This window comes from Monodelphis domestica, chromosome 5 (assembly GCF_027887165.1).
Source record: "Monodelphis domestica isolate mMonDom1 chromosome 5, mMonDom1.pri, whole genome shotgun sequence".
NCBI lineage: Eukaryota > Metazoa > Chordata > Mammalia > Didelphimorphia > Didelphidae > Monodelphis > Monodelphis domestica.
In genome coordinates, this window is record NC_077231.1 from 286,412,784 (window position 1) to 286,439,328 (window position 26,545).

The 26,545-nt window shown below is 38.9% G+C and overlaps 1 protein-coding gene and 1 long non-coding RNA gene across 2 annotated transcripts in view; one reads left to right on the forward strand and one right to left on the reverse strand.

Annotated features, from left to right (window-relative positions):
- The window catches only part of CPNE4 (copine 4), a 509,113-nt gene that overhangs the window by 458,203 nt on the left and 24,365 nt on the right, over positions 1-26,545 (forward strand). The window contains exon 11 of the mRNA XM_001369385.4: positions 18,295-18,428. Coding sequence (XP_001369422.1) covers positions 18,295-18,428 — 134 coding nt within the window. The remainder of the gene's footprint in view (positions 1-18,294; positions 18,429-26,545) is intronic.
- On the reverse strand, positions 1,577-26,339 carry LOC103101536 (uncharacterized). Its single transcript, XR_473560.3, has 4 exons — positions 26,258-26,339; positions 16,956-17,017; positions 11,285-11,446; positions 1,577-8,195 (listed from the first exon to the last, which is right to left on the reverse strand). It is a non-coding gene; the product is annotated as an uncharacterized LOC103101536 (long non-coding RNA).

Consider the following 26,545-nt stretch of genomic DNA (forward strand, 5'->3'; position numbering starts at 1 on the left):
CCTCCTGTGTCCCATCAGCAACAAAGAGGAAAAGGAAAGAGTAGAGGGTAAGAGGTCAGAAGGTAAACCCAGTCTTCCACCCTAGTGGATCTCCTTCTCCAGAAGGAGCAGGAAGAGAAAAATAGCCAGCCAAGTTTTCCTAGTTCTGCTCAGTCTTGTCCCTTATCACCCTGAGTCCTCAACCCTTCCATCCTATTTTCAATTCCTTCACTTCCCCTGAATTTCCAACTCTAATGGATACGAATACATACAAGTATACACATCCCAAGCTTTGGGGGGTCTGCCCTGTAGAGTAGGAGTTCATAACTGAAAAGACCAGATGCATAGATCTGCCAGGGTTTTATCATCAATGTTTCCCAGACGTTCAGTCACTCATGGGGTTCAACATTAAGATCCAGGATTCCCAGTGTTTAGGCTAATGCTTTGCATGCTTTGTATATGCATTCATTTATATTCCCAGAACTTAGCACGATGCCAGGAATGTATAAAATATTTTAAAATGCTCTTCCTATCCATTTGTCATTTGTTGTTTAGTCAGTTTTCAGTCATGTCTATCTGACTATTCATGACCCTTTGGGGTTTTCTTGGCAAAGATAATGGAGTGGTTTGCTATTTCTTTCTCCAACTCATTTTTATAGATAAGGAAATTGAGGCAAAGTTAAGTGACATACCCAGAGTCACATGGCTAGTGTCTTGAGTCCATATTTGAATTCAGGAAGATGAGCCTTCCTGACTCTAAATCCATCACTCTTTCCACTGAGCCACCTAGCTGCTCTTCTATCTACTTATGAATACTTTTTTCCTATACAAATATAATTACATTTGATTCACTGGTTAGGCACTATAGCATTACTGGCACTGTTCTTTAGGTACAATGTGGATGAAATTGGATTTAGATTGGATTTTGGGGTGAACTTTGGAATTTAATCACCAGGTATAACATTGTTTCCATGGACAAATGCATTTCTCTAAGGAAATAAGTTAGAAGTTCACTCTTGGAATATCTGAAGTAGGGAAGTTTCGTTTATCTGCCTTTCTGGGAGGTGATACTTTGGCATTCTGGGTTTGTTTTTCTTCGCTAAAAATCATAGAACAGAAGCCTAAAGATGGAAAGAAGCTTAGAGGTCTGCTAGTTCGGTCTCCTATGCTCTTTGCTACCTCCTGTGCAGTGAAGTATCTCAATTCCATTTCTCCTGACTGGTTCCTCTAAAATCACGTCCTTTCTTCTCTAGTAGAGATAAGAAACCTAGAGTTCTGAGCCTGTAGGTAAACATGTATATGTATGGGAATGTGAACATTCACATATATATACATATATATGTATAGATGTATGCATTTAGATACATGTGTGTATACATATGTGTATACTTATATTTTTTAATTAGCTAGCATATTTGGTGACAACTGAACAAGGAGAGAGTTAAAGGGGACCTTGTATTCAGGGCTGAAGCAACTCTTTTTTTTAAATATTTTTTTTAAGTTTTTAAAACATTATTTTATTTGGTCATTTTCATACATTATTCATTGGAAACAGAGATTATTTTCTTTTCCTCCCCCCCCCCCCACCAACCTTCCCCTAGCTGATGCGCGATTCCACTGGGTATCACCTGTGTCTTTGCTCTGAACCCATTTCCTTGTTGTTGGTATTTGCATTAGGGCGCTCATTTAGCATCTCTCCTTGATCATGTCCCCTCAACCTCTGTAGTCAAGCAGTTGCCCTTCCTCGGTGTTTTTACTCTCACAGTTTGTCCTCTGCTTGAGGATAGTGTTTTTTCTCATAGATCCCTGCAGATTGTTCAGGGACATTGCATTGCCTTTGATGGAGAAGTCCATTACTTTCTATTGTACCACAGTGTATCAGTCTCTGTGTACAATGTTCTCCTGGTTCTGCTCCTTTCGCTCTGCATCACTTCCTGGAGGTTGTTCCAGTCTCCATGGAATTCCTCCACTTTATTATTCCTTTTATAGTATTCCATGGCCAACATATACCACAATTTGTTCAGTCATTCCCCAATTGAAGGGCATCCCCTCATTTTCCCATTTTTGGCCACCACAAAGAGTGCAGCTATGAATATTCTTGTACAAGTCTTTTTCCTTATTATCTCTTTGGGGTACAAACCCAGCAGTGCTATGGCTGGACCAAAGGGTAGACATTCTTTTATTGTCCTTTGTGCATAGTTCCAAATTGCCTTCCAGAATGGTTGGATCAATTCACAACTCCACCAGCAATGAATTAATGTCCCAACTTTGCCACATCCCGTCCAGCATTCATTATTTTCCTTTGCTGTCATGTTGGCCAATCTGCTAGGTGTGAGGTGATACCTCAGAGTTGTTTTGATTTGCATATCTCTGATTAGAAGAGATTTAAAACACTTTTTTCATGTGCTTATTAATAGTTTTTATTTCTTTAACTGAAAATTGCCCATTCATGTCCCTTACCCATTTTTCAATTGAAGAATGGCTTGATTTTTTGTACAACTGGTTTAGCTCTTTATAAATTTGAGAAATTAGGCCTCTGTCAGAGTTTTTTGTTATGAAGATTGTTTCCCAATTTGTTGCTTCCCTTCTAATTTTAGTTACATTGGTTTTGTTTGTACAAAAACTTTTTAATTTGATGTATTCCAAATTATTTATTTTGCATTTTGTGACTCTAAGTCTTGCTTGGTTTTAAAATCTTTCCCTTCCCAATGGTCTGACATGTATACTATTCTGTGTTCACATAATTTACTTATAGTTTCCTTCTTTATATTCAAGTCATTCACCCATTCTGAGTTTATCTTGGTGTAGGGTGTGAAGTGTTTTGATCCAAATCTAATCTCTCCCACACTGTCTTCCAATTTTCCCAGCAATTTTTATCAAATAATGGATTTTTGTCCCAAAAGCTGGGGTCTTTGGGTTTGTCATAGACTATCTTGCTGAGGTCATTTACTCCAAGTCTATTCCACTGATCCTCCTTTCTGTCTCTTAGCCAGAACCAAATTGTTTTGATGACCACTGCTTTGTAATATAGTTTGAGATCTAGGACTGCAAGGCCACCTTCCTTTGTATTTTTTTTTCATTATTTCCCTGGATATCCTTGATCCTTTGTTCTTCCAAATGAACTTTGTTGTGGTTTTCTCTAATTCAGTAAAAAAAGTTTTTTGGAAGTTCAATGGGTATGGCACTAAATAGATAAGTTTGGGTAGGATGGTCATTTTTATTATGTTAGCTCGTCCCACCCATGAACAATCAATGTTTTTCCAATTGTTTAGATCTAGTTTTAATTGTGTGGAGAGTGTTTTGTAGTTGTGTTCGTATAGTTCCTGTGTTTGTCTCAGCAAATAGATTCCTAAGTATTTTATATTGTCTCGGGTGACTTTAAATGGAATTTCTCTTTCTAATTCTTGCTGCTTAACTGGGTTGGAGATATATAGAAAAGCTGATGACTTATATGGGTTTATTTTGTATCCTGCAATTTTGCTAAAGTTGTTGATTATTTCAACTAGCTTTTTGGTTGATTCTCTAGGATTCTTTAAGTAAATCATAATATCATCCTCAAAGAGTGACAGCTTGGTCTCCTCATTGCCAATTTTAATACCTTCAATTTCTTTTTCTTCTCTAATTGCTACTGCTAGTGTTTCTAGTACAATATTAAATAATAAAGGTGATGATGGGCATTCTTGTTTGACTCCTGATCTTATTTGGGAAGGCTTTGAGTTTATCCCCATTGCAGATTATGTTTGCTGATGGTTTTAGATATATACTGTTTATTATTCTTAGGAAATGCCCTTCTATTCCTATACTTTCTAGTGTTTTCAATAGGAATAGTTGTTATATTTTATCAAATGCTTTTTCTGCATCTATTAAGATAACCATGTGATTTTTGTCAGTTTGCTTATTAGTATGGTCAACTATGTGGACGGTTTTCCTAATATTGAACCATCCTTGCATTCCTGGTATGAATCCTACCTGATCATAGTGGATAACCCTTGTGATGACTTGCTGGAGTCTTTTTGCTAGTATCCTATTTAAGATTTTTGCATCTCTATTCATTAGTGAGATTGATCTATAATTTTCTTTCTCTGTTTTTAACCTGCCTGGCTTTGGGATCAGTACCATGTTTGTGTCGTAAAAAGAATTTGGTAGAACCCCTAGTTGTTCTTTGAATGTTTGATAGAATTCATTTGTGAATCCATCTGGAACTGGGGATTTTTTTCTTAGGGAGTTCTTTGATGTCTTGTTCAATTTCTTTTTCTGATAGAGGGTTGTTTGGGTAATTTATTTCTTCTTCTTTTAGTCTAGGCAATTTATATTTTTGTAAGTATTCATCCATATCACTTAGATTTCCATATAATTGGGCATAGTAGTTTTTAATGATTGTCTTGATTTCCTCTTCATTAGAGGTGAGGTCTCCCTTTTCATCTTGGATACTGTCAATTTGGTTTATTTCTTTCCTTTTCTTAATTAGACTGATTAGTATTGTCTATTTTATTTGTTTTTTCAAAGTACCAGCTTCTAGTCTTATTTATTAAATCAATAGTTCTTTGACTTTCAATTTTATTAATTTATCCTTTGATTTTTAGGATCTCTAATTTAGTCTTCATCTGAGGATTTTTAATTTGTTCAATTTCTAGTTTTTTTAATTTGCATGTCGAATTCATTGACCTCTGCCCTTCTTAATTTGTTTATATATGAACTCAAGGATATAAATTTTCCCCTGAGTACTACTTTGGCTGCATCCCATTGGTTTTGAAAGGATGTCTCACCATTTTAATTTTCTTCAATGAAGTTATTGTTTCTACAATTTGTTCTTTAACTAGCTGGTTTTGGAGAATCATATTGTTTAACTTCCAATGAATTTTTGATTTATCTCTCCATGTACCTTTACTAATTATTATTTTTATTGCATTATGGTCTGAGAAGGTTGCATTTATTACTTCTATTCTTTTGCACTTGTTTTCAATGATTTTATGCCCTAATACATGGTCAATTTTTGTGAATGTGCCATGTGCTGCTGAAAAGGTGTATTCCTTTTTGACCCTATTTATTTTTCTCCATAAGTCTACTAACTCTAATTTTTCTAAGATTTCATTCGCTTCTCTCACCTCTTTCTTATTTTTTGATTTATCTAGTTCGGATAGAGGAAGGTTCAGATCTCCCACTAGTATAGTTTTTCTATCTATTTCATTGTTGAGCTCCTCTAGTTTCTCCTTTAGAAATTTGGATGCTATGCCATTTGGTGCATACATATTGAGTACAGATATATCCTCATTGTCTATACTGCCTTTTATCAGGATGTAATTACTTTCCCTATCTCTTTTAACTAGATTTATTTTTACTTTGGCTTTGTCAGATATCATGATTGCTACTCCTGCCTTCTTTTTATCAGTTGATGCCCAATAGATTTGGTTCCATCCTCTTACTTTTCACCCTATGCGTATATACCTTCCTCATGTGTGTTTCTTGCAGACAGCATATGGTAGGGTTTTGGATTCTAATGCACTCTGCTATTTGCTTGCGTTTTATGGGTGAGTTCATTCCATTTACATTCAGAGTTATGATTAATAGCTGTTTATTTCCCAGCATTTTGATTTCTACTCCTGGTCTTGCCTTTTCTTCTTTCACTATTTCCTTCTACACCAATGTTTGTTTATAGTCAGTCCCACTAGTTCCCACCCTTATTTTACTTCCCTTTCTACCCCCTTCCCTTCTTATTCCCTCCCTTATTTTCCCCTGTAGTCCTTTTAAACTTTCCCCCCACCCTCTCCCTCCTTTGTACTGCTTCCCTCCCCACCAGTCCGTTTTTTACCCTTTTACTCCCCTATGGGGCGCAAATCTATTCTCTATCCCAATGGATTGGATTGTTCTTCCCTCTTTGGGTCAGTTTCAAAGTACGTAAGAGTTGAATATTTCCTATCTCCAACCTCTTTACCCTTCCAGTGTATCGCTGTTCTCCCCCCTCCTGCCATTAGCTTCTTTGTGACATTTACCCCCATTTGTTTCTTTTCCCATTTCTTTTAGTATTAACCTTTTTTTTTTTTGCTTTGGTTGTGTGTGTATATATATGTATGTATATATATGTATATAATGTGTATATATGTATATAGTGTATATGTGTATATGTATATATATGTTATATATATATATATACAACCAGAGCTAAAATATGTATATATATAATATATATAATATATATGTGTATATATATATACACACATGTATATGTATTTATGCATGCATATATCTATATACCTATTTATGTCTTGTTCTTTTATCCTATACAGTTTATTCCCTCTAAGTATAATTCTTCTAGCTGCCCAGGTGATAGCAACAGTTTAAGAGTTACCAATGACCTCTTTTCTTATAGGGATACATATCATTTTAATTTGAGTCTCTTAAAAAAATTTGTTGTTGTTTTGTTTTTCTTTTTCCCCTCTTTTTTAATTACCTTTTGATGATTCTCTTGAGTTCTGTGCTTGGGCATCAAATTTTCTGTTCAGGTCTGGTCTTTTCTTTACGAATGCTTGGAATTCTTCTGTTGTGTTGAATGACCATACTTTCCCCTATAAGAATATAGTCAGTTTTGATGGGTATTTGATTCTTGGTTGTAGACCTAGTTCCCTTGCTTTCCAGAATATCATTCCATGCCTTTTGTGCTTCAGTGTGGATGCAGCCAGATATTATGTTATCCTCACCATGTTTCTATGGTATCTGAATGGCTTTTTCTTGGCAGCTTGTAATATCTTTTCTTTGGTCTGATAGTTTTTTTTTTTAATTTGGCTATAACATTTCTGGTTGTTGTCAGTTGGGGATTAAATACAGGAGGTGATCTGTGGATTCTTTCAATCTCCACTTTCCCCTCTTCTAGGATATCAGGACAGTTTTCCTGAATAATATCCTGTAGTATTATGTCCAGCTTTTTTCTTTTGTCATGGTCTTCTGGTAGTCCAATGATTCTTAAATTGTCTCTTCTCGAAAGATTTTCTAAATCGTCTGTTTTGTGAATGAGATGCTTCACATTTTCCTCAATTCTTTCATTCTTTTTGTTTTGTTTTATAGTGTCCTGCTACCTTGTGAGGTCACTTAAATCCAGTTGTTGTATTCTGGTTCTTAACGATTGGATTTCATCTCTGGCTTTTTGGTTATCCTTTTCCTTCTGGTCTGATTTTCTTTGAATATCGTCTTTCATCCTCTACATCATCTTTCATCTCCTTTTCCAGCTGGTTGATTTTGGCTTTCAAGACACTATTTTCTCATTTTAGTTCAAGTGCCTCTGTTTCCAGATGACTTATCTTAATTTTTGAGTTCTTCCACAGCCTGTATCCAATTTGCTGGGATTTCTGATTTATCATTTGCTGATCTCTCCCCCTCTGTTCCATTTGCTGAGTAGAAGCTATCTATTGTAGTTTTCTTCTTCTTTTTTCTGTTGTTTGCTCAAATTCACCCCTTCTTTACTTCCCGTATTTGCCTGTGCTCTTTCTCCTCTCATTTTTTTTTTATTTTTGGTGGGCTTCTATCAGTCTCCCCTCTTGGAGCTTTAACAGAAGATCTCTTGGTGTAGTCTCTGTGGGAAGGTTGTTGAGGTTTGAGCTTCCCTGTCCTCTGGAGGCTTTTGATTGGATTAAAAAGTCCAGCAGTCAATGAGGATAGATGTGGAGCCTGGGCTTCCCTGAGTGCTGAAGACTTTTGATGGGATTAAGTTCAACTTAGTTGGGCTGAGTGTGCTCTCAGTCCTAAACTTCCTGGAAGGCTGGAGCAAATATGGAGGATCTCCAAAGCTCTGGCCAGGCTGCCAGATCTATGTTCCCTCTCTAGCTCCTTCTCCGGCTTCTGTGTTGGACGCTCTGAACTTGGCACAGTCCTGCTCTCAAGCTTTGCCCTTGAGACCAGCACCTTTGCCCGCCCAGAAGTTCCCACTGCAGCTGGAATCTCAGCACTCTGGGTGGGAGGGGGGATGGGTCCTGGGACCTTCCTTCTGTCTTCCCCTTAAACCCGAGTGTTCTTGGATTCCAACTTTTCGGGGGGAGGGGGGCATACCTTTTGAATTAAGTCCAGCAGGAGGGTACTTTGGCTCTGTCTTGTTATTAAGTTTGTTTTTCAGTCTCCTAGGAGCAATCAGTTTGTGATCGGTAAGGAAGGGTTTTCAGAGGTCTGAACTTCTGCTCCTTCTAAGCCGCCATCTTGACTCTGCCCCCCTGGAGCAACTCTTAATGGCTCTGCATGTGACAGAGGAACAGGAAGAAGAAATAACAGGATATTATCTCATGTATCATGGTCCTAAACAAAATTGGAGATGAAGTTAGAAAAGCCAACTGATTAAACTACCCAGGAGAAGGGAGACAGACACCTCTAAGCTCAAACCTACCCAAGCAATTATTTTCTGCTCTTAGCAGGTGCTTGTTTTCCAGACGATTCAAATTCTTTGAGAAAAATAAAAATCACTGCACTTGGAGCTCATTATGCCATAATTCAAGGGACTGGGGTATCCACTGGAAGCATTACAGAGGATCATAATTTTAAAGTGTGGAGGGAAACTCAGTGTACATCTGTTCAACTTCCTTATTTGTTCAGGAAAGGAAAACATTACAGAACAAGATTTCTGACAGGTAACTTTTGGAGGAAACATTGCCTTGTTCCCATTTTTCAAAAAGCTATAGTTTCAGAGGCTGATAGAAAGCTCTGGAAAAAAGTCTTGACCACAGATCAGAACTCACTTAAAATGAGAGGTAGTATGGTATACTGGATATCGAGTACTGACCTCAGAGGCAAAAAGACCTGTGTTCAAGCCCTGCCGCCAACATTGTGATACTTGGCAAGTTATTTAATTGTAGGAGGAGTTTTTACTCATCAGGAGTTCCCTATATAGGTAAAATTACAAGTCTCACAAAAATTATTTCCTTTTCAAAGGGTTGTATTCCTGCCTTAGATTGGGGTGGAGAGGGTGCATCCCAGAAGTAGATATAATAACAGAAGCAATTCACATTTATATAGCACATTTGCAGAACACTTTTTATATATAGTTTCTCATTTGTAATAATGAAAGTAAAATACTAGATGTAAAATTAATTTTAAAAAATTGTTGTCGCCATTTGTAAAATTAACTCTTATTATGAGTCTCTTAGTAGCTCTTAACAATTCATCAAAATGGAGGAAGTAAAAAGAGGGAAATGTAGGAAGGAGACAGAAAATATCACCTAGCTAAAATACCCTAAGCCAAATAAGGAAGCCCCAAAAGACCAAAGTCCACAAAAGCCCTTGAGCTCAGAGCCAGCACCAGAGCTCCCGCTCAAGCCCCTGTTCCACTGAATTGCCAATGGAGCGATAATGAGCTCCCCATCTCGCATCATACCTTTTTATCTCTGTCCCCCTCCACCACGCAATGTACACATGCAAAATGGGATGTGGGGTAGGATGAGCCTGGGGAGTGGATTTGATCCACACACATTTGATCTTCCACAGAAAAACACAGAGAGAAAGAGAGAGAGAGAGAGAGAGATCTCAAACTGACCAAGTCCTGCAAAGGATATAACGGGATCTTGGGCAGTTAGGTGGCCTGGAGTCAGGAAGACTCATCTTCCTGAATTCAAATCAGATACTTCCTAGCTGTGTGATCCTGGGCAAGCTACTTAACCTGTTTGCTTCAGTTTCCTCATCTGTAAAATAAACTGGAAAAGGAAATGGCAAAATACTCCAGTATTTCTCCCAAGAAAAACACAAATGGAGTCACAAAGTCAAACAGGTCTGAAACAAATGAGCCACAAAAACAAGGGAAGGGATATTGGGGATTGGAGGGCAGCATCAGAACCCCAGAGATGACATTTTTTGACTGACTTCCAATAAGCTTGGCCTATTCAAAGTAACCATTCCCCTATTGATGGAACCACATTGCCTAGACATAGGTTGTTGCCTCTACCTTCCCCCTGCATCTCCCTTTCTATGAAGCTTAGGCAGAATTTCTCCATCATGCTTACAAAGAGGGGATATAGCCTACCAAGGGTAGTCTTCTGGAGAAGGAAACCAAAGCTTCCTTTTTAGCTAAGGATCTCAGAAAGCTCTGAAATTATTAAAACTGTTATTAGGAAATCAAATTATTGTTCAGTCATTTTTCAGTTGTGTCTGACTCTTAATAACCCCTCTTGGGATTTTCTTGGCAAAGGCATTAGAGCAGCTTGCCATTTCCTTCTTCAGCCCATTTTATAGATGATGAAACTCGTGACTTGTCCAGGGTCACAAAGTTAGGAAATGTCTGAGGCTGGTTTTGAATTCAACAATTTGAGTCTTCCTGACTCCAGGCCTGGCACTCCCCATCAAATCATTAATTCCTTATTTACAGAAATCTGCAGCAGAAATGTCAAACAGACTATGAGTACAGCAAAAATGTAATTGGGAAATATTTAGCAAAATAATTAAATACAATAGAACATAGATCATGGTTTAGGTTTTGTTTTTCTTTTAACCCTTACTTTCTGTCCCAGCAACAGCTCTAGGACAGAAGGGCAAAGCCTAGGTAAATGGAGTTAAGGGACTTGCCCAAGGTCACATAGTTAGGATGTGCTTAAGGCCAAATTTGAACCCAGGTCCTCTTGACTCCAGCTTGGTGCTCTATCCACCGTGTCACCTTCCTGCCTCTGAACATAGATAATGTTAATAGCTGGGTGACCCTGGGCAAGTCACTTCACCCCCATTGCCTAGCCCTTACTGCTCTTCTGCCTTGGAATCAATACATAGTATTGATTCTAAGAAGGCAGGTAAGGGTTTTAGTTTTTAAAAAAAAAACTGCAGAGAAGAGATCTCAAATTTCAAAATTTAAATCCTGGTAAGTCATCACCTGCTACCTTAAGGCTGAAACTTTCCTAGAGCCTTTCTTCCTTTGTTCCCATCCTTCCTTCTCTCCAGCTTTTATTGCCATTGATGAGTAAGGGGCTCAGAAAGTTCCCCATAGGAAATGGTGGATAAATGGTGCCTTGAAAGAAGACTTTCTAATAGGCCAAGGAAAGGAGAGAAGGTAAATATATCTCCGGATGTGGTGCTGAGGTTGATAAAGGGGTAGTTGGGGTTAGATTTCTATTCTGAGATTTCAATCACATAGCCCTGAGCAGTCAGTGCCTCTGGAGTTGGAAAGGGTAGTTGATTGGAGACGAAGCTGGGCTGATAAGCACAGGTTTGGGAACAGCGGAAAACATGCTCTAGCATTCCTGTAAATTGAAAGGTCTAATGAGTGCTTTGCAGGCATCCTGCTGGGTGCTCTCAGGGGCACTTGATATCTCCATTATATGAATGCACTTTGCAGTTGCAAGGAACTTACTCAAAAGTCCACAGTGTTTTCTTTGTTCCCAGCCCTCGGTTCCTCCCTGCAGACAAGACAGCCAGGTATTTTCCACTGGGAAAGCAGTCATCAACATCAGGACTGATCTGGTGCCATCTTAGCAAAATTCTTCTTCCAAAAGGCAAAGGGAAGGCTACATGGCTTGTGAAGGAGTGAAGATACAAGGGGATTAGAACTCCAAACCAAGTCAGTGCTCCCTCCACTCTGTTCATGTTTGGTGTAAGTCATCTTTAGGGGGAAAGCATGGACTCTCTAAGCACCAATATGGCGCTGGAGTAGCTCTGTATCTTCATGAGAAAATAGAGCATCCATCAGCAAGTATTTATTTGAATACCTACTATGTGCGAGGCAGACCGCTGACTGTGAAGTCAGAAAGACCTAGGGTCCAAGACTGCCTCTGACATGCACTGGAGAGGTGGTACTGGGCAAGTCCCTCAACCTTTTTGTGTCTCAGTTTCTTCTCTAAATCGAGGGGCTGAACTCAAGTTCTTTTCTAAAGATGGATCCAGATCTAAATTATCCCTTGAGCCTCTAGGTGCCCCAGGTAATTATAACTGCAATTTTTAATCCAGGAACCAATATGAATTCATACGGGGATATATGTAAAACACTCACATGTATAATATACATGCATATATACACCAAAATGTATGCATACATGTGTGTATATGAATGTGTGTATAGGCAATATGCATAAGCATCATTAAGTACCTACTTATGTACTTCCCCCTAAAAAGAAGAAAATTGATCTTCAGGTTCAGAAGATAACAAATCAATAAACAATGAAGCAAGATGCTGAGTGCTTATCCATAAAATATCAATATTTAGAGAATATAAACAGGATAGTGTCCTACTATGTTTATCTGAAAAGAAAGGGGTCAATGTGGGAGAGCATTCTTTTTTTTAAGTTGTCTGTTGGAATTTCATTTGCTGTGTCTTAACAACATAACTACTAACATTTTTATTGAATTTTGACATCTGTAAAGTACATTCTTTCCAACAAATCTGTGAATTAAGCAGGTTGAATATAATGATTCTAAATCTACAGGTGGGGAAACTGAGGCCCAAAGAAGCAAAATGATTTGGTTATGGGCACACAGCTAGTAAGTGTCAAAATTGGGTTTTGTAGGGTTTCATGGGAGCTAGAGCTGGAAGGATAATCTAACTCCATAATTTTACATATAAGGAAAGGATTGAATGACTTCTTCAGGGTCTCCTGACTAGAAGTGTCTGTACTGTCCCTATAATATCACACAAGCCAAAAGCTGAAAATGGTTTGATCAGAGAGATGACCTTTACTCTTAAAGCTATTATTCAGGAGCACTAAAATATCCTTGGTAAGATTTTACTTTATAAACTAAAACACCCTTTTTAGTAAACTGGTCCCACCTTGATACATCTTAGGACATTTTTCATAATTCTTACCTTCCCAGAAGAGTGGTCAGATTTGAACCCAGGATCTCCGGTCTCTAGACCTGAGTCTGAATCCATCCAGACACCTATTTCCCCCCATCTTAGAGCACTTTTACCCTTTTGTAACACAGTAGCCTGCTTTTCACATTGTTGTGCCATCACATTATTGTTGGGAAGGAAAGAATGAATGAGAGAAAGGAGCCCCCCTCAGAGAGCTGGCCAGACAGAGTAGCAAATGGCAAATAATATAACAATGTTTGCACCCAGAACTAGTACTACAAACCAACTATAAAGGATCTAGTGGTAGGATGCTCACCCTCAGTTGATGCGGAGTTGGGGTGGAGCAGCGGTAAAGACCTGGGGACACTGCACAGTGAAAGGGAGACCTTATGCTAGAGGCGATTCTGCACAAGAGACTAGGGGTGGAATGGGAAGCTTATTCCAGTCCTGCAGCTGCCCATTTTAGCTAATTATCCTTGCTAACTAGGCATGAAACTCTCTGGTTTGTAGGCTGGTGAAGGATGTACCATCAGTGATCTCTCAATCTGCTACCCTACGGCAAAGCTCCAAGGCACTCTTCCAGTTATAGCTCTAACAAGTAGACTTAAAATAATGGTACTCAGTTTGTGGCTATAAAATGGACTGATATCAGGAACCCTTTTCCTCTCCAAATTCTACAGTTCTCTAGACTAGATCCTTCTTTCCTGGCCCCAAGCAGAGATATATAGAAAAATAGACAAAGAGTAAGAATAGAGCCTATAATTTTTAAAGCTCCCCCCACCAAAAATAACCACCCCAATCCCAGCTAGAGCAATAAGGATTATTAGCATCACCTAAAAGTGTAAATGCAAGAACAAATTATTTGGGAAAGCCACAGATTTGGAATTCTAGCAAATAACTTGGGCGTCATTACTTTCAGCATCCCTTTGAAATCTAACCAGGGGGTTCATAAATAGTTTGTTTGCAGTGTGAAGGAAAGGGTCTGTGGAGTAGAGTTGTTTTTTGTTGGAGACTAAAAATAATGAAAGAAAAGAGAGCTCATCACTCATAGCTGGCTTCCCTCAGGGGAAACGGTACTGTGATCTTTGGAACCCCCCAATCTACAAAAGAAGTCTGTTCCCTTCTTTTATAAGTTTTACAGGTTTTACAAAGCAGTTTACAACTGCTTTGAGGCCAGCTTAATGAGGAAAGAGGACTCTTGGAAGGAGGCAAATGGAACTCGGGCTTCCCTTCCAACTGCTCTCTGAGAAGGTCATCAAACTACAAGCCTTAAGCAAGGCATCATGACTGACAGTAAAGAGAGATGGGTTTGCAAATCCATAAGCATTAAGGAAAGCAACACAGCAGCAATGACCATGAGCCCTAAATCACTATATTTCAATGGAATGATTCTTTCTTTTTTCCCCTCTTCAACTTAATCCCAATATTTCTGGGCCTTTTCTTACCTCATTTAATCTCTCTCGCTCTCACTCTCTCAGTCTGTCTCTATCTGTCTCTCTCTCTCTCCCTCTTTCTCTCTCTCCCTCTCCCTCTCCCTCCTCTCTTTCCCACTCTCTTCTCTACCTTCTCCTCTCTGTCTATCTGTCTCTACCTCCCCACTTTTCTTTTAAAGATTATTTAACAATCTTGGCAAATGACCACAGACATAAGATAAGCTCAACTGATTCCCTCTGGTGCATTTTCACTCAAACCTCATTAAGAGAGCCTGTCTTGGTGATGTTGATTGGAAAAAGAGCTGCTGGCTGGCTGATAACTACCTTGTAGCACCCTTTGTTTGACAGGGCACATGATAAAAAGTTTCTTGTTCAGGGTAACTTTGAGAGTCTGTGGCTCACTCATTTATCATTGTTTAACTTATTGTTATTTTATTCCCAATGAACAAGAAGTTGTTTTCTCACCCCACTTATTGAAAAAAAGAAAAGAAAACCCTTGGAATAAATATAATAGTCAAGCAAAATAAATTCCCACATTGGCTATGTGTTGCCATCTTCATCATGGGTCCTCAGGAATCATGATTGATCATTGCTGTGATCATACTTCTCAAGTCTCTCAAAGTTGTGTCTTTACGATGTTGCTATTACGGTATCAATGTTTCTCCTGGTTCTGCTTATTTCACTCTGAATGAGTTACTAGATTGCTCAGGTTTCTCTCAAACCTCTTTTGTTTGTTATTGAATGCAGTCACAAATCCTTCGGTTCATACCCTCTTCTGGACCATAGAGGGAGGCAGAAAGGATTTATTGAGCTTTTCCTCAGTGCCAGGGACTGTGCTAAGGACTTTACAATGATCTCATTTGACCTTCACAGCAATCCTAGGAAATGAGTGCTATTATTCTATTTCCTGGTTGAGGAAACTGAGGCAAACAAAGGTTAAGTGATTTGTCCAGGGTCATACAGCTACTAATTATCTGAGGCTAAATTTGAACTCAGGTCTTCTTGAGCCTAGGCCAGCGCTCTAATCATTGTGCCATGAGCTGGCAGAACAGTTATTTAAACCCAAATTCAGCCCTTTCCATTCTCTGCCTTAGGCAGAAATTGGCAGAGTCAGGATTCACACATAGCTCCTTTCAGGGCCTTTGAAGGCCCTTTCAATTCTGAGACTATTATTCTGTCACCTGCAGAAAGGAGCAGGGAGTCAGTCTGTATGAATGATTGTCTTGAATTTGTCCTTTTGCTTGTAGAGCTATGGAGACAGATGCTAATGAACACGCTGAGATGCCTGAGGGACATTCCCTCTAACATTCCATTTTCTTCCATTCTGGTCCATGTGGGCATTGTTGGTACACATCCATGACATCTAAGTGGCAAGAGAGTGCATAGAGCACTGGACTTTGAGGCAGGAATTGCTGAGTTCAAATTCAGCCTCAGATTCCTACTATCTGGGAGACTCCGGGCAAATCACTTAACCTCTGTTTGCCTCAGTTTCCTCAACTGTAAAATGGAGATAATCATAGCATCTACCTCCCACAGTTTTCCCAAAGATCAAATGAGATCCAATAGGTAGAGTTCTGCAAATCTTAAAGTACTATACAGTTTATGATCATTTATCATCTCTTACCATTCCAGTTGGTAGAACTCCCAAGTTATTTCATGGTTTAGTGGAACGTTTTGAGCCTGGAGTCAAAGTCCTGGTTTCAGATCCTAGTTCCAACATTTACACAGCTATATCTATCAATCAATAAACATTTATTAAGTACCGGTTATGAGCCAAGCATTGCGCTAAGCACCAGGAGTTGAAAGAAGAGGCAAAAGATTGTCCTTGCCCTCAAGGAGTTCATTATATGTTTCTGGGCAAATAATTTCATCTTCCTAGGCCTCTCTTTTCCCATCTATGAAATGGGAAATACCAATATTAACCCTATCTACCTCACAGGAAAATAGTGGACGTATTTAAAACATTAAAGTGCTGTCAAAATGTGACTCCTTCATGTCATGGTATTTTGCAAAAAAAAAATAGATATATTGGTAGAAATAACACTCCCTGCCCAGAAGACCTGGAGTAGTAACAGAGCCAAGTGAACAGAAATGGATAAGAGAGAGGTGCCGTGCCGCCTCTAAACAGCCTCCCTTTCTCCTCAAAGCTCCTGGCTCCCTTTGCTTGCTGTTTTATTTGGATGGGGGGCTTGGAAGGCTGCAGTGCTGGAAGTAAGGAGTGAAGGGAAAGTTGAAAGGTAATTGTCACTTAATGGCAGGATAAAGCTTTGCTGCTCTCTCTACCTCCACTGCAAATTAGCACTCAATTAAGTCCTTTTGTTTAGGAAAGTGACTGCCAGTTTTATACTGAGACTGGAAAAAGAAAACACTTGTGTAGGATTGGTTTGGGGAAGGAAAAAAAAGTTTGAAACAGACCAAGAAACAATGGCTGTTAAATAGCACTCTCAGACACAGGAAAGTCATTTTGCTATGCAGCGTTTCTCCCTATTTGTTGTATCAGGATTTGGTTTTTTGCTTGTATCTCAGAAAAGGTATTGAACTACTGCAGGTCTATTTTCTGATTCGTTTAAAATGCCACCGATAATTGTCCAAGGGCAATAGAGGAACCTTTATTATTTCATGATCACTTGGGAAACCCTCGTTTGGAAGTACCCTCCCAGAGATGCCCTAAGAATTCTGCCAACTTCCAGAGAATATTGCTGGGCTTCTGGCTCAAGAAAGCAGGTCCTAATCACAAATCCATCCTAATAAATCACTGACACTTGAAGTTACACATCATCCTCTCCAGAACTCAGTTTACTCACCTGTAAAATGGGATGACTATCTTGAAGATCTGGAGGATCTGGTTGGGGCATTCCATTTCTCCCTGTTGATAATTGAGAGAATGAAACAGGATGTTATTAGTAGCTAAATGAGATGGCACAAACCAGATGTGCCAAAGTCGTTCAGAAAAGGCAACAATCAGGAGGCTCTAAAGCAAGTAGGGGAGATTTCCTGGAGGCATTAAGAACTTGAAATGGGTCTTAAGGGATAAGGAAAGGATATTAGATCAGGGAGGGGAGAATGGGGAGGAACAAGAACTAAAACAAAGAGAATATGGGTATTCTTTCCTTCCCGCACCCAGCCAACTGTTTATAGACTTTTTTGATCTGCTAAACAATATTTAAGATTTGTGAGAAGGTATAATGCATTGAGGCTGCATCCTACAGAAGGCAAAGCAGAGGTGAACTCCTGTAGTGTGGCCTCAGTGATGGTGACAGAAGAGGGCATTAAGGAGGGCCAAGATAAGTATATATGACAGAGATTAAGAAATAGGACTGAAAAAAAAAATATATATATATATATTTTAACTGGTGTCTGAAGAGACATGGAGACAAAGAGCCGGGGGGGATAACCGTATTCTGCTGGTTTTGTTGGTAGCTAAAGTGAATTCTACTCAACAAATATTTATTAAACTCCTATTGTGATCAAATAATATTTGCAAAGCACGTAGCACACTTGGCATATAGTAAGCACTATGTAAAAGCTTATTACCTACGTTCTTATTCATTACCAGACTATAGAGATCTAAAGCCAAAGATGGGGAAAAGCTCTGTGCTCAAGCAACTTGCACTCATTCAATCTAGCAATAAGTATTTAAGCACCTACTGTGTGCCAAACACTGTACCAAAGAGTGAGGACACAAAGATGAGAGTAAAACAGCCTACTGTGTGCCAAACACTGTACCAAAGAGTGAGGACACAAAGATGAGAGTAAAACAGCCTCTGCCCTTAAGGAGATCACTTAACTGAGAAGACAGCATGTGGAGGGCTAAGTCTATGCAGAATATATGAAAAATTAATACAAGGGAGTTGGGAGCATCTTGCAGTAGGTCTAGAGATTTTCTTCATGTAGAAGGTGGCATATGAGCTGAGTATGGAAGGAAAACCAAGGATTCTAAGAGGTAGAACTTAGGCAAGAGAACATCCCAGGCGAAAGAGATAGGAAATAGCATATTTAGCATTATTTTGTTCTATCTTTCAGTAAGGAAAGCAAAATTACAGTAAGTGTAATGTAGGGTCACAGAGAGACAGACTGATTCAGGTTCCAATTTGAAGAAAACAGTCCTAAACTGTAACATTTCTTTATTTCTTCCTCCTGCAGGTAGCAATAGACTTCACAGCATCCAATGGGGATCCCAGGAACAGCTGTTCTTTGCACTATATCCATCCTTACCAACCTAACGAATACCTGAAAGCCTTGGTAGCTGTTGGGGAGATCTGCCAAGACTACGACAGGTAATTGCTCAGATCTAGGGTTGCTTAATGGGTTCTCCCATGGAGTCAGCACTATGTCAGTGTCCAGCTGCCAAGTGGAATTTCTGCCAGGTGACTCACCAAGAACCTTCTGATCATGGCTTAGAACATGGTCATGCTCACTGTTGAACATGCTCCATTTGGAAAAAACGGTGTTGGTGTGAAGCCTAAGTTCATCACAGAGGAAATTCTTGGGTAGCTTCTTTCTCTTGCTTCTCTCCCCTTGGAAGAAATAAGATAAAACCACTGGATAACTCTGACCAGTACATGTAGGAAAGAGATTTCTGGGTCCAACCATTATTTTATTTTTGTCTTTAGCAAAGCATATTCATTTTCTGTAAGAGGATTCCCTAGATCCATGAGATTTGCATAAATTACTTCATGCTGAATCCATTCTCATATCAATTCCGGATGGAGTGGGAAAGTTCAGGTGTTTGCCTTCTGTTTTATGCATATAAATTTAGAAATTTGCAATTCTCAGTTGAGTCTGGGTGTGATCCTTAGTCAAGAAGAGTGACTTAGCCTGGGCCAGCTGACTAACGTCTTGCATTAAAAGAGTAGATAAAGAAAAAGGTGAAAAGAATGTTGTCATCCAAGTTTCATTGAAATTTTGTTAAAAGAGTGTGATTTACTCCAGGGAATATACATTTTCCTCTAAACCCTTGTTGTTTCCACCTTAGGGATAAGAATTTTTTGAATTTTTTTAAACCCTTACCTTCTGGTCTTAGAGTCAATTCTGTGTATTGCCTCCAAGGCAGAAGAGTGGTAAGGGCTAGGCAATGGGGGTCAAGTGACTTGCCCAGGGTCACACAGCTAGAAAGTGTCTGAGGTCATATTTGAACCCAGGACTTCCCATCTCTAGGCCTGGCTCTCAATCCACTGAGCTACCCCGCTGCCCCAAGCAATAAGAATTTTGAAAGGTGTTGCCACCCAAAAGGTGAGCCATGGTATCTAACCCAGACTAGAATGCTAGAGAAATGAAATTGGCAAAAAATCTGAGAATTTCAGTCTCTGTCCCATTGGAAGGCTTCTGGATTATGTCCGATCATCTGCTCCCCTCTGAATTATCCTGTGAGTGAAAGCAATGGCGTTTAGTCTTGGGAATCATCTGCTTGCTATTCAGGGCCATATTTCCATTTTTTAATCAGACTTGGAAAATGAGGTCACATGCCCCCTGGCTATGGCACATTCTGAATAGGAGGGTTTAACCATTTAAAATCATTAAAGTTATTTAACAGAAATGACATTTCCTGCCTGTTGATTTCTAACCCTAGATTTGAGCTGCTGACTATAGTGACCACCCAAATATATCTCTAACTCTTAGGGATCCAGGATGCAACATATAATGGAAAGAGTAGTGGATTGGAAACCAGAGGGCTGCGGGTTCAAATTCTAGCAGACCTATTTGTTCTGTGAATGACTCTAGGCCAAGTCACTTGTCTCATTTTCCTCATCACTTAAGTGATACAGTTTGATTAGATGAGTCCCTCTGAGCTTTAAACCCTGGGATGCTATGAATGAGGAATAAAGAGGAGGGAGGAGGGAGCTTTCTGAGCTCTCTCATGGGAGGTCCTGGGAGGAATTTTTCCTCCATACTCCAGACAGAAGGGCAAAAACATCTGAGGGTACTGATGAGGTATAAGTAACAATGGTGAAATAATCTCCTTGATAATGTGTCCCCTAGTGATAGGTTTAAACCGGGAGGGGGGGAGAAGACACAATGAAGATGATGATTGAAACCAAGCAGGCCAGCTGCTAGCAAATTAAGGAAATATGTGAGTACGTTTCCTCTTTCTAATATATAGTAAAATCTTCAAAATGGCTAGCATTATAAGGTTTGCCAAGAATTTTACAGACATCTCTTTTGAGCCTCACAACAACTTGAAAGGTAGGTGCTATTATTAGGCAGACAGATGTTAAATGACTTGTCCAGGGTCACATAGCTAGTATGTTCCAGTCTCTAAATCCTGCCCTTTGTGATATTTATCATATTGCCTTCCACTATTTTTCATTCTTCCTTTTTTCCACACTCCACAGCATCTGGTGTAATGATGTGCAAACAGTTAGTGCTCAATAAATGCTTCTCAAATAAATGATGAATAGTTTTTTTATGATTTTACAATTCCTGACATTTCCTGTGTGCTTTAAAAAACAGCTGTGCCTGTCTTTCCACAACCTCTCTAGCACTGACTATTCCTATCTTTTTGCCATCTTTACTGATGTGTGTGCTATCAGGTGAACATGCCCTTTACTCTTACACTATAATCAGCTGTTCAAAAGGAGGAAATAAAGTCTAGTATTGAATTCCTAACTAAAAAGAAAAGGTTTTCTAGAAATTCAGACTTGGACCTGAGACCTAATCCTGAGCCTACAGCTGATTTTCTGAGTGGCTTTAAGCAAATTATTTCAGACTGATCCTGATAATTATAATCATTAATAATGATAGCATTTACATAGCACTTGAAGATTTTGTAAAGAACTCTACAAAAATCTTATTTAACCCTTAAAACAATCCTGTGAAGTATATGCTATCATTATACCCATTTTGTGGATAAAGAACTTGAAACAGAGATTCAGTGACTTGCCCAGTGTCATATTATGATCAAGTATCTGAGGCTGGATTTGAACTCAGGTTCTCCTGACTCGAAATCTAGCACTATTCACTAAGCAACCTAGCTGCTTCTTTCTTCAAGTCTTAATTTTTTCATCTGCAGAACATAGATATTGAATATACCTTAAGTTAAAGGGCTATCATTCTCTCACAAGCTGAGTTAAGATAGACAAAGCCTGTCTGAGTTAGGAAAATCTAAGTTCAAGTCTTGCCTCTGACCCATGTAGAACGTTTGACCCTGGGCAATCACTTAGGTGGCTCAAGCTAGATGGCTCAGAATTTGATTTCCTGGAGCTCCAAATTTAATGCTGTCACCCAATATCTCAGTGAAATGATTTAAAGTACAAAGAAAATGGAGATCCTATGTAAACCTAAGGGCTAATTGAGGTTTAGTAGCAAATGGCATCATAGAAGCTAATTAAAGAATTTTTATTCAGTCCTGGGATTTTTTTTTAAAAGCAAAATAATGAACTGGTCAGGCAGAATGAGTTTTGCGGGTCAGAAGAGCTCATCCTTCATCTAAAAGCTGCTGTAAATGAAAATCAGACAATGCTTTAGCTAGAAAAAGTGCCAGAAGCAAAACTCTCATACTCTTGGGAAGATTCAGGGGTTGCCTTCTCTGGTAGAATGCTAAATGCAATCTGGTTAGCTTAAAAGCCTCCAAAATTCAGGGAGGTTTTCTTCTTTGTATGGGTGGATAGCAGAAAGTCACTAAAAGTCAGGGAATTTCCTTCTCTCGTGCTACAATAAATTTTTACAAATCAGAGTTAGTCCAGTTGGGTAAAAATGATGGAAGATTCAAGATCCTTTTCAGCAGCTGCAGAGTTTCTGGAATCTATCAGTCACAACTTCTCCCAGAGATCCTAGCCAGTTGCTTTGAACAATAAGTGCAATGTGGCACAATGGATAGCCCTTAAAGCCTCAGTTTTCCTCATCTTTAAATTGGGGCTAAATATTTGCTCTAGGCATTTCTTAGGACTAGATCACCACTGAGATAGCCAATCCATAGCTAGAATGCTGTGATTCTCTGATTCTTCTGAAAGTTCTTTCCAAATCTCAACAGCACTAAGGAAAAAGCAATCTTTAATACTTGGAGATATATGAAGCCAAGTAGCTGCGGCCCATCATCATTTATCTTTGTTTAAGATTCTTTGTGTTAAGGTTTGATTTGATTTGATTGATTCAGAGTCAAGAAAAACTTATATTTGAACCCCAGTTCTGAAACTTGCTAGCTGTGTGGCCTTGGAAATGCCACTTCACCTCCATTTCCTCAGTTTCCTCCTCTGTAAAATAAGGCTAATGATGTTTGTACTACTTAAAAGTGATTTGTAATCTCTAAGGCACTATCTAAACATGAGCTTCTGGGTGGGGAAGGGTTAGAACTCATCCTTAATGCCTGGCTCAAACTCAGAAAACCATCCTATGGATTTTCAAAATATTTAAATTTTATAGATTCTCTTGATTTTCATAACACTTTTAATAGCTTTCCCTGCTTCCCTACCAAGAAAATCATCCTTTGAATCAAAGAACTACACAGAAAGAAGGAAAAACAGACACTTTAGCAAAACTAACGTACTAGCTATCTGACAGTTTGTACATGGTTCTACCCCCTAGTCTCCCATCTCTCTAAAGAAACACAGGAGGGGGCAACTGAGTGGCTCAGTGGATTGAGAGCCAGACCCAGAGATGGGAGGTCCTGGGTTCAAATTTGGCTTCAGACACTTCCTGGGCTGTGTGACCCTGGGCAAGTCACTTCACCCCCATTGTCTAGCCCTTACTACTCTTCTACCTTAGAACTAATACTGTAAAGATTAAAATTTAGGGGAGAGGGGGAGACTGAGGCAGGTAGAAATTAGTTTCTCTCTGCAAGGAATATATATTTTTTAGAGGTTTATTAAAGGTTAAAGATTAAGAATATACAAGTAAGAAACATGTGCCTAGGCCAGAGGCCTAGACAAAATAACCTCACATCATGGAAGAGACGCCTCTGCTCCAAAAACGGAAGTCCAAAAAGGCCAAGCCCTTCAAAAGCCTTTGCTTAAATATCTTCTCAATCTCGGCCCAGGCGAGATTACAAGGCATTCTGGGGAAGTGGAGCAAAGGCTCATGGGGATTGTAGTCCTGTATTCGAGTCTTCGAGTCTATTTTTTACATCCCCCCGTGTGATCATTTGTGGAAAAATTAATTTTTCCCCAAAAGGATCATAAAAACATAATAAACTTAAAAGATTACAATAGTGTGAGGATAAGAGAAAAAAGAATAAAACCAATAATTTCTGAACACATTGACAAAAAGCCGTTAGGGGGCAGTCCCCTTTGGCATAAAAGTATACATACAAATAAATGTTCAATCAACCACACCCAAAGTTCAATTTTGTGCAACTTGTGGTCTGGAGGCTTCTTCATGGTGGCTTCTCCAACAGTTCAGTTCTGGATTTGTAAAAAATAGACTCGAATACAGGACTACAATCCCCATGAGCCTTTGCTCCACTTCCCCAGAATGCCTTGTAATCTCACCTGGGCCGAGATCGAGAAGATATTTAAGCAAAGGCTTTTGAAGGGCTGGGCCTTTTTTGGACTTCCGTTTTTGGAGCAGAGAGGTCTCTTCCATGATGTGAGGTTATTTTGTCTAGGCCTCTGGCCTAGGCACATGTTTCTTACTTGTATATTCTTAATCTTTAACCTTTAATAAACCTCTAAAAAATATAATACTCCTTGCAGAGAGAAACTAATTTCTACCTGCCTCAGTCTCCCCCTCTCCCCTACATTTTAATCCTTACAGATTCAGAGAGGGAGCATCTTCTTTACCTAAAATTCTTCTCAAAAGGAATTTAAACTTGCAATTTAAATAATGATTTTTTTTACATTCCCCCGTGTTGTGGGTGATTGAAAGATTCAGAATCAGTTAGGGATGCATGGCTGAGGTATGAGGTATATGAATCAATTGGCAAGAGATATTAAAAAGACATCAGAAAATCCAAAAGAAAAGAAAAATTTCTGGATGAAAATATAGACTATCAAAGTCTTATGTGTAAAAATTCCAAGTAGAAGAAAAATAAATCTATAACAGGTCCTTGAATCAGGGCCCAATTAAAATGATCTAAGCAATGATGCATTTACCCAGTCAGTAGCCAGGACTACAGAAAGTTACCACACTATGAGAGGCAGAAAAGGGGACCAGAGTATATAAGCCAAGGTTCCGGGAGCCAAGTTTGAGGTACTTGGTAGAATGTGGAACAAGGAAGACCTGCTTTTAACACATGTTAAACAGCCGCAACCTCGAACCCCAAACACGTTCAAGTCCTCTTTGTCTAGGCTCAAAGTGACGTCAATTTCTCCAGGATTGGTTGGTCTCTTTGACCTTATGCTCTATTGGCACTATGCAGTGGCTCTTTTGTGTATATCTTGTCCTAGAATCAGACAGAATCATTAAGCAAAGTCCCATAATTTATTTAAATAATTAGTGGCATAATTTTTATAGTCACAAGCTTTCTAGGGCATGCATTAGCAAATGTATTTCAAACTTGTAGCACTGAAAAGTCAAAAAGTTAAAGAAAATCTTAATACTGGTGACATGTGCTTCAAATATAAAAAGGAGAGAAAAAATAATTTAAAAAAACTGAAAAAGTATATTGCACATGCAAGAAAAATATAATAAAAAAAGAGCTTTAAAAAATTCAAAAATATAGCTTATAACCATTGACACTCTGTGTCAGTTAAGAAAATATAAAATACAAGGCTTTCTCACCAAAAAATGAGATCCATTTCCTCTTTGTATCTGGCCATGATCACTGTGAGTAGAAGGCAAATGAATTGAACAAGGTTAACAATTTTTTCATCTTTAAAAATACAGTAGTACAAATATGTAGATATCAAAATCCCCAAAATTCTCAATAGCCCAATTAATTACAATAGCAAACAAACACACTTTCACATTTCACATAAGTTGCTGTATGACATTTTTAAAACCTATGAATTGATGGACATTTGTCACAATTTTTACAAACATAGCAATCCTTCAACCTTGGTATTTAAACATATTTTTAAAAACAAAGTAAAACTCCTCTTGGGTTTAGAACATAATCAAGAAATCTATATATCATTCTGGTAGAAGTAAAATAGTGAGCTGAAGAGCATAAATAAAGGGGTGCTCCTTGTTCTTGGAGGCTTTTCCCAAGGGTACAAATGCCCTGAAATTAACTGCCCAACTTCCATTCACATGTGGGAAGGTTGGGGGTTATAAAATACATTTCACTTCAGCTACTAGAATGGGCCTTACCTCGTGGTAGGGGCAGGCAAAAATAACCAGACTGTTAAAAAAAATTCCAAAATCATATTTAAAAAACCCTTAAAATCAAATCATTTGAGGTATTTAGCACATTAAAATTCCAAAGGTTGTTAATACAATTATAACCAGTTCTGAAGTCCATCTATCCTCAGCAAAATAGAAAAAAGCTGTTTTTTTCATATATGGGCTTATTCACAATAATATTTGTTCAACACAGTTATAGGGGAAAAACAACAGAATTTTAAAACTCAGTACATTCAAAATAAATTCAATCAACCTTCAGTTCACAGAATAATATTCAATCCAGTAATATATGAACTTAAAATCACAAAGTTATATCTTAAACAAAACAATGCAATAGAATACAGAGATTTTTATAAACCATTGGAGTCTGAAATGCCTTAGAATGTAGCCTTTAGTCTCTTCAAAGTTCCTTGGGGTTTTTTTTTTTGTTTGTTTTTATTTATCCATTTAAATGTCTATTGTCTGAAGGTAGAGTAGTAAAGGCTAGGCTATGGGGTTCAAGGGATCCGTCCAGGGCCCCACAGCTGGGAAGCATCGGAGGCCAGATTTTAGCTAGAGACCTCCCGTCTCTGGGCCTGGCTTCCAGTTCGCTGGGCCACCCATTTTCCTCCCCAAAGTTAAAGTTGAATCTTTGGGCTGAGTCTGCTCCCAGACAGGCAGGTAAAGTCAATGAAATTGCCACAAGAGTCAAAAATCCTTTTAAACAGCCCATTGCTATTAAGTTTCTGTTTGAAAAGTCTGTTTCTTCTCTCTAGTCTTTTCTCTCTTTCCCCTCTGATCACCCTGTGGCCAATACCCCCAGCCACGTGGAGGCTTAGCCTAAGGGAAAATTACCCGGTCTCCTTTCCCTCTCGTCTCTCCCCTCCGCCCACGTGGCCAATACTGTTACCAGCTGGTCGCAATGAGTCCAGAGCGATCTGCTCCAAGGATCTGGGTGATGAGCCGGCTGGGGTCACGCTTGTGGGTCTGGGGCTGGGGGTATTGGCCCAGGTGAGATTACAAGGCATTCTGGGGAAGTGGAGCAAAGGCTCATGGGGATTGTAGTCCTGTATTCGAGTCTATTTTTTACAATACTCAGTATTGTAAGGTAAGAGTTATAAAAAAATAAAGAAGCACAGGAGGCACAATTCCTCTCTGGGGATAGTTTTCATCTTTATAATCCCACAACATTGAGTTT